Genomic DNA, 8,235 nt, shown 5'->3' on the forward strand with positions numbered 1-8,235 from the left:
TTTGTTATTTTTTCCAACATTGGTTATTTACATGGGATAACATCCTATAGCTTAGGGTTCCTCAAATTTTCCTTCACGAAGGACTAAGACTTCCTAAAGGAGTCACTTATGATAAGGCTTACACATAGTGAAAGTTTAATGACAACTTATTTACATACAAAATAGATAAGTGGTTCCTTTTTATCTTAGAAATCATTCCTAATTCATTATGAATGGAAATCAAAATGTAAGTGAAATTAGGGTGTAGGCAAATGTGAACATATCGTCCCTAATCGAACTTAGGAAGGATAGTTTGGTAGTCATGTAAAGACCAATCCTAGTCACACCATCTATGCTAACTTTGAGCATGTGGATTTAGATGATTAGATGTTCCCAAGGTCTACCTCGCATGCAAAGCATTCGGCCTCATCCCACGAGGATCAACTTGCAAGTTCTTAAAGACAATACTATGATCTCTAGCAGCAATCTAACATCGATCTTGAAACAAACACATTTTGTGAATCATCCAAGATTGAGGTAGGCAAGCATATCGTACCTTATAAAATCATAAGGTACCAATTAGTACCTTATTTTATCGTATCGTACCTTTCGTACCTGACAACCTTGGTTGATATGTGCATATGTTATGGCAGGCAGGATACAGGAGTCATGGGATACACCGACTTTGATTATGCAAGACATGCAAATAGTAGAAAGTCCAGCTCTGGCTATGTGTTCACTTTTGCTGGTGGTGTTGTTTCATGGATGTCTAGGGTGCAGAAATACACGGTCCTTACTACTACAGAGGCCAAGTATGTTGCAGTCACTGAGGCTTGCAAGGAGGCCATTTGGTTGGGTCGTTTGGTTGCTGACGTTGGTATTGCATATCCTATTTCTACAATGCATTCAGCAATAATAGCCCAATTTACTAAAATATATCAAGCTTTTAGCTTTTGAGTTTGCTTTTACAAAAATAGGAATAAAGCTAATGGACAGTGCCCATAGAGTCTGGCACGCCCAATACAATGTCCAAATAGAAATAACATAACCGTGCGTCCATGCGCATACAAAATAATAATAAATAATCGATGCCTCAATAAATAGGCATGACAAAATATAGGTGTGGCGCCTATCAAAATATAATCCATAGATCGAATACTCGCTATCCTCCAATGCTTTCCTCCGCCACTGCTGCTATCTCTACACATCAACTGAAGCATTCACAATCGTTAGTAAAATAATACAATTAAACCGACAAAAGTGAATACCTAGCAGTCTTCAGCTACATAAATAAATCAACTGGTTAGAAATAAATCCTAACCTCACACCCTCCCTCTAAAATAGTGTGTACTAGTTTTAGGACTAACTCATAAGAAGGTCTGGCTTGTCAATCTTTATTCTAAACTTGGAGAAAGCCACATAGCTAACCAATCCACCTAGACCATAGAATGATTCTATAAGAAATGTTTCCATCTAGTTCCCATGGCATTGAGGCATATTTTAGTATTTTAAACATGCATGCTACCATGCATGTGATGACATATAAAAATAACTTTCTTAATTATTGGTTGCATAGGTTTCATTGACATGCCCTTAAGTTACAGACACTAAGCAATCCATTTGAAAATAACTATTTTTTATTTTAGTCTCATATATGTAATTGCTTCAAAAAATAACAAATCCAAAATTGAGTTACCACCCTTACCATGTCTATCTGGAGCCTTCTAGCACTAAACCATTCTGTAACGTGTCCACTAGTATCATCCAGGACACGTCTTAGCAGTCCATCGGAAAGGATGTCTAGAAAGCTTCGCCCGGCACTCCCATGGAATGTTACGGGATTTGCGATCTAGGGCTTTCCGCGTCTGCCACGTAGCGGAAGTATTCCGGTCGTTCCCACTTAGGATTGATCTGAATTAGGGTTTTCCTGATTGTTCATTTCCTAACAGTAACTAGCGTCGGACCCAAGCGAACTACTTTACGCAAAAACGCCAAGTCCAAAGCGGATTCACGTTGCACTTGGTTCAAGGAGAATGGGAAACGAGAGGGATGCAAAGCTCAACCTCTCTGCCATAAGGCATAGTCCCATTCCGTTCCCCTAAAACATTGTAAATCGGGTTAAGACATACTCTAGGTCAACGCTTTTGTTGTTCGTGTCCTTTGACGATCATTCCGCTGTTACTCGTGATTTGAGAAAAGTTCCTGGCCAACCGGGACCACCCAACCGTAGGACGGACCCATGGCCCATCCTCCGCACTTTCCTCAAGTTGTTTTAGTTATGTAATTATCTAACACATTAGTTGGACATGTAACAACTTGCTTCTTTAATTAACCCGTTAAGCACTGGTTCCTTCACGTAATCTTATCACTTGACATAGAAAAACAATATCAGACAAGTTCTTTATTAACAGGTCATCATATTTAACTTTGAAATACAAAGAGTTTTTCCCGTAGGCTTAACCACAATCCGCCCAAAGGCTATATAGCAATCCACAGGGATCACTATTCCAAGTTTCTGCCGAAAACTAGTATGCTGGGCCTTGAGATTCAATCCCGAGTCACGTTAGCCTCTTGTGCAGGACTCGGAAGGTGAGGGATTTACGGCCAGAGCCCCCCCTGGCACCCAAGCATCCTCGTGCTCCAAGTAGCACTACAAGGGAATGGGGCAATAGCGATGCCGATTAGCGACGGCGGATGTCGGCGTTGCTATAGGCGTCGCTATATGCGTCGCAATTGGCGTCGCTATATGTCGCTATATGCGTCGCTATTTGCGTCGCATTTGCGACGCAAATAGCGACGCATATAGCGACGCCTATTGCGACGCCGCAGGGAAAAAAAGTGCGGCCGAAACCAGAGCGCCGTTTTCATTTTGTTTTCTTCGCCTTTTGAGAGCGAGAGCGAGGGAGAGAGCGAGGGAGAGAGCCAAGGCTTTGTGGGAGAAGAGGAGGAAGAGACTTGCCGCCGCCGCCGCCGCCACCGCCACCGTCGTTGTTCGTGAAGGAGAGGAGGAGCCCTCGTTGCAAAGAGAAGCCGCCCACGCTCGCCATATCTCATTGGTGAGTCTCCCTCTCTCTTTCTTTTACTTGTTGAAGGTTTAAATCGTTCTCTTTTGTTTGTTTAGGAGAGGAAATGAAAGAGAAGGAGAGGGAGAGGGAGAGAGAGGGAGAGAAAGAGAGGGAGAGGGAGAGAAAGAGAGGGAGAGTGCATTCTCTCTCTCCCTTTTGCTTGTTTAATGTTTAAATTACTTTCTTCTTTGCTTGTTTAGGAGAGGAAACGAGAGAGTAAGAGAGAGGGAGAGGGAGAGGGAGAGGGAGAGGGAGAGGGAGAGGAAAAGAAAGAGAAAGAGAAATAGAGGGAGAGGGAGAGGGAGGGGGAGGAAATAGGAGAGGGAGAGAAAGAGAAAGAGAGGGAGAAGGAGGGAGAGAAAGAGAGGGAGAGGGAGAGAAAGAGAGGGAGAGTGCATTCTCTCTCTCCCTTTTGCTTGTTTAATGTTTAAATTACTTTCTTCTTTGCTTGTTTAGGAGAGGAAACGAGAGAGTAAGAGAGAGGGAGAGGGAGAGGGAGAGGGAGAGGGAAAGAAAGAGAAAGAGAAATAGAGGGAGAGGGAGAGGGAGGGGGAGGAAATAGGAGAGGGAGAGAAAGAGAAAGAGAGGGAGAAGGAGGGAGAGTGCATTCTCTCTCTCCCTCCCTCTCCCTTTTGCTTGTTTAATGTTTGAATCACTTTATTTTTTACTTGTTTAGGAGAGGAAATGAGAGAGAAAGAGAGTGAGAGGGAGAGGAAGGGAAAGGAAATGAGAGAGGGATAGAAAGAGAAAGAGAGGGAGAGTGCATTGTATCTCTCCCTCTCCCTTTTGCTTGGAGGATGTTTAAATCACTTTATTTTTTGCTTGTTTAGGAAATGAGAGAGAAAGAGAGATAGAGAGGGAGAGGGAAAAAAAGAGAAAGAGAGGGAGAGGGAGAGGAAGAGGGAGAGGGAGGGGGAGGGGAAGGAAATGAGGGAGGGAGAGGGAGAAAGAGGGAGGGAGAGGGAGAGGGAGGGGGAGGGAGGAAATGAGAGAGGGAGAGAAAGAGAACGAGAGGGAGAGGGAGAGGGTGAGGGTGAGAGAAAGAGAGGAAGAGAGGGAGAGGGAGAGAAAGAGAGGGAGAGGGAGAGAAAGAGAGGGAGAGGGAAGGGAAGAAAATTTAAGATAATATACGTATTGATAATGGTATGCAATGTGCTTTGCATACGGCCACGTACTTCATCAAAATGAACCCAAAATTATTGTTATAGAAAAAGAAACCCTTAAATTGAGTATAGGATAATTTCTCTCAGGTCTTATGACTATGAGTAGAATTGATTGAAATAAATTTTATTACTATAGTTATAAAATTTCATAGATGGCGCACATTAATTTTAAAATGGATTACTTATACTCAAAGCCGAGATATAACAAAAAATTATCTACCGGGACAAACAAATCGTTGAGCATGATACAAGGCCGAGATATAACATCGGAAAATCTCTCGACTACTATATACAATGCAAGGTTTATGGTCAACTTGCAACTTGACGTACATCTCCATAAAGCTATCCATTTAAGCCTTGTTTGCTGTAATGTAGATAAGATGGCAAACGAAGAAGGTCCTATTGTTCAAGACCGCGAGTCGTATCTTAATCAGTGTGTCCCATGTCCTTGCTCTCAATGCAAGTTGGCAATTAGACGAAAACGCCGATTGTCTATAGAACACGTACGACGATTTGGCGAGTTTCAATCTGAGATCATTGATCAGGCGATTGCAGACTTTCAGCAAACGGTAATTTGAAGTCAGCATTTTTCATGCATTGTACTCTCAAGCTAATTGAAAACCATACACAATAAGATTGGGTCTTGTTGGGAAATTTTGTATCCAGGGGGGTGATGTCTCGACCCAAGGGGGAGTGCACCCTTTGCGGCCAATTAGAAGAGTTCGTGGACGTGCGATGGATGGATTGCAGGAGCCAATCGACCACTCGCAAGGCCCATCTATACCGTCAATGCCAGAGGAGACAGACAACCTTCCCGACTTGCCTACAATCTTGGAGCCTGAGATGGAGGCAATGATCGATGCATTGATTCCCATGGATGTTGAGACATCTGACCCGCTCAGAGAGGAAGCATCCATACCATTATATGATGGGTGCCGAGTATCTCGGTTGAAGACATTGCTTGCACTCTTAAGTGTGCAAGCAAAATACGGTTGGAGCGATACGAGTGTGACTGAGTTATTCAGGTACCTTGCACACAGACTTCAATAACATCCATGCATGACATAGTCTCATATCCACACAAACTTCAATGATGCATGACATGTTTTACGGAAGCTTGGCATGGACTACAATAACATCCATGCATGTATCAACGACTGCATACTGTTTCAAGATGAATACGAGACTATGGAGACATGTCCAAAGTGTGGTGCTCACAGGTATCAACAGGACTTGCAAGGGCAAACCATCCCTCAAAAAGTCCTCAGACACTTTCCGCTCATCCCCCGCATAAACCACATGTTTCGCACGTCTGCCATGGCAAGCTTGACAACGTGGCATGTGCAGAATAGGTCCACAGATGGAGTTCAACGAATATCAGCAGATTCGCGCGCATGGAGCCACATTGACTCTACCTTCCCAGGCTTTGCGCGAGAGCCAAGGAATCTTCGGCTCGGTCTCGCCATGGATGGTGTGAACCCATTCAGTCTGCGCTCGACTTCTTACAGTGTGTGGCCTATAGTGCTTGTCAACTACAACATTCCTCCATGGCTTTCTACGAAGAAAGGACATCTCATCCTTAGCTTGCTCGTCCCGGGCCGCTACAAAGTAAAAAATATGGACGTGTATCTTCGTCCATTAGTCAATGAGCTTAAGATTTTGTAACTAGGCATTTGCTTGCTAATTGTAATACGACATGGTTTATGTCACAATGGTTTGAAGATGGTTTGTAAGTGTTTTTGAACAGGTAATCTTCTATCCAAATCCTCGACAACCTCGATGGTGGTATGTTATACCTTCAACTCCTCGAGGTGCGAGAGTATACGATCAAAGCGATGTTCCAGGCATAGATGAAGAAAATATGCAAATAGAGGGATCGAAATTACAAGGGGTGGAGGCCACCGCAAGCTTGGAGCCTGCATCGGCTAACAATGATGGAAATACAGAAGTCGTAGAATTTTTTGAGAACGAGAGAGACTCGTTGTTTTGTGGTGACATGTCTATCGACCTTCCAGTGTATGCAGAGTTGTGTCAGGAGATTAACATGGGACCATAGAATACTTCATTCTTGGAGAATTGTATTACTCAATTCGTTGTTTAGATCTTCCATAAAGGTAGATAAGATATGCATTTTAAGAGGGATTTTTCAAAAATGATTTTATTAATGTGCTTTGTATAGTTTAAATTGATTATTCTAACATTATTTTTTATCTGTGCAGGTATCGACATTTTCAGGATGAGTCGAGGGATGAGCGATGAGGAGTTTCAGGAGATGATGGCACGTATGTCTCCAGATCAGCTCGCGAGATTCAGAGAGATAGCAGATCAGGAGCTGTCTCGTTCTTCGTAAGGACGCTCTGCTAGATCAGCTTCGGCGCGATCAGATGCTTCAGCTTCGAGTAGACGATCTCGACGCTCGCGACTTGGGCCAGAGGGAGGGACTGCGACTGCAGGAGGATCAGGGGGGTGCTGCTGTGGAGACACGGACGCGGTGTCTCCGTCTCGTCGTTCAGCTGGAGCTCGGTCACCGCCAGGATTTGTCACACCTGTGGGGACGTCCACTCCAGTTACTCCGGCTTTTGCGCAGCCGTCGGCAGATGTCACGCCTTTTGGTGGCACTCCTTTTGGTGGCACCCCTTCTGGTGGCACTTCTTTTGGTGGCACACCCTCTGGCGGCACCCCTTTATGTGGCACTCCGGGAGAGGGTACCCCCGTCGGTACACCGGATGTTCAGGGATCTCCTGGATATGCCCAGGAGCGTGGACGGAGATGGGAGAGGGCCCATACACGGCACACTCCTAGGGATTATGGATACCTAGTGGATGGCAGGTCAGGAGCCATCATCATGAATGATGAGGGGAGGAGGGTGATGGCTCGCATGAGGGAGTTGTGCCAACAAGTTTTTCGGCACAACGTCCTGGATCATTGGAGGAACATACCGGAGGGGAGCAAGGAGTACATAGTAGCATCCTTGCATGAGGAGTTCCCGGTGCCAGCCGCAGTGGATAGATTCTCTACGGGCTGGATGATGGATTGTATGTGTGCATACATGTCACATAGACGATCCGACGCACGCAAGGCAATCAAGAGTGGGGCTCCAAAGCCCGAGTGGTTAGATGCAGACGACTGGCACCGACTGAGGGAGGAGGCTACAAATTCGCCAGGACGTTGGAGTCAGCAGCGGGAGGCGGCGAGGGCACGAATCGAGGCCGGATCGGTACATCATCTTGGGAGTGGCGGCCACAGGACATATTTGGAGGACTTTGTAAGATTCTCTTTTGTTTTTCTTATTTGTTTTTTTGAGATATTCTTTGTACGGACAATCATGTTTCTAACAGTTAGGATTTTGTTTTCTTTGCAGCACTCCATTACAAATCGCTATCCGCAAGGCCTTGAGACTCGATATGCAGAGAGGCACGGTCTCAGATCATTGATCGACCGATTGTATAGACGCGGCGGCCCAGTAAGTCACTCATCTTTCTTGTCCGTAGTTACCATGAGATATTTGAATGCATTATTGTATGGTGGATTGATATGTTGTTTCTTTTTCTGCAGAATCCGTTTGATGCTCCTTTACAGCGGGAAGAGCTTTCGGGGGACGACGATTTGTAGTTCGCCCTTGGATCCTTAGAGCTCACATACCTTTAGTTTTTAGTCACCCGATCTATGTAGACATTTTCTATGTATTAGTGATATTGTTTTATGATTGTACCAATCGCATTTTATGCGATATCATGTATTTATTTCATCCATCAGTTTTATGATTTCAGTATACATTCTTTTTTTTTACAAACGCTTTGTATGAAGCAGTGCAGAAACTATTTTGTATGGCTCTCATACAACACATAGTGCTCACAAATTTTTTTTTCTCTGTTACCGTTGCTATTTGCGTCGCAAATTTACTGCATGCGTCGCTATTGCCGTCGCTATCAGCGTCGCAAATTGTCTGTAACCGTCGCTATATGCATCGCTATATGCATCGCAAATGCGACGCATATAGCGACGATTCTATGGCGTCGTCAATAACG

At 44.5% G+C, this 8,235-nt stretch overlaps 1 protein-coding gene across 1 annotated transcript; it reads left to right on the top strand.

Annotated features, from left to right (window-relative positions):
* Window positions 1-1,143: 1,143 nt before the first annotated feature.
* LOC148019192 (uncharacterized) lies at window positions 1,144-7,957 on the top strand. The gene is made up of 4 exons (XM_087701517.1): window positions 1,144-3,035; window positions 6,427-7,472; window positions 7,569-7,670; window positions 7,763-7,957. The coding sequence occupies exons 2-4, from the start codon at window positions 7,053-7,055 to the stop codon at window positions 7,817-7,819; spliced, it is 579 nt and encodes a 192-aa protein (XP_087557643.1). The 5' UTR covers window positions 1,144-3,035; window positions 6,427-7,052; the 3' UTR covers window positions 7,820-7,957.
* Window positions 7,958-8,235: the final 278 nt, after the last annotated feature.

This window comes from Lygodium microphyllum, chromosome 20 (assembly GCF_053477565.2).
Source record: "Lygodium microphyllum isolate KBCC chromosome 20, Lygodium_microphyllum_v1.1.10, whole genome shotgun sequence".
Taxonomy (NCBI): Eukaryota; Viridiplantae; Streptophyta; class Polypodiopsida; order Schizaeales; family Lygodiaceae; genus Lygodium; species Lygodium microphyllum.

Bases quoted from the DNA above. Each gene is read 5' to 3' on its own strand.
- LOC148019192 (XM_087701517.1), top strand. From the start codon at position 7,053: ATGAATGATGAGGGGAGGAGGGTGATGGCTCGCATGAGGGAGTTGTGC. The intron at 7,473-7,568 runs GTAAGATTCTCT...TTTTCTTTGCAG, and splicing joins GGACATATTTGGAGGACTTT to CACTCCATTACAAATCGCTA. The intron at 7,671-7,762 runs GTAAGTCACTCA...CTTTTTCTGCAG, and splicing joins TGTATAGACGCGGCGGCCCA to AATCCGTTTGATGCTCCTTT.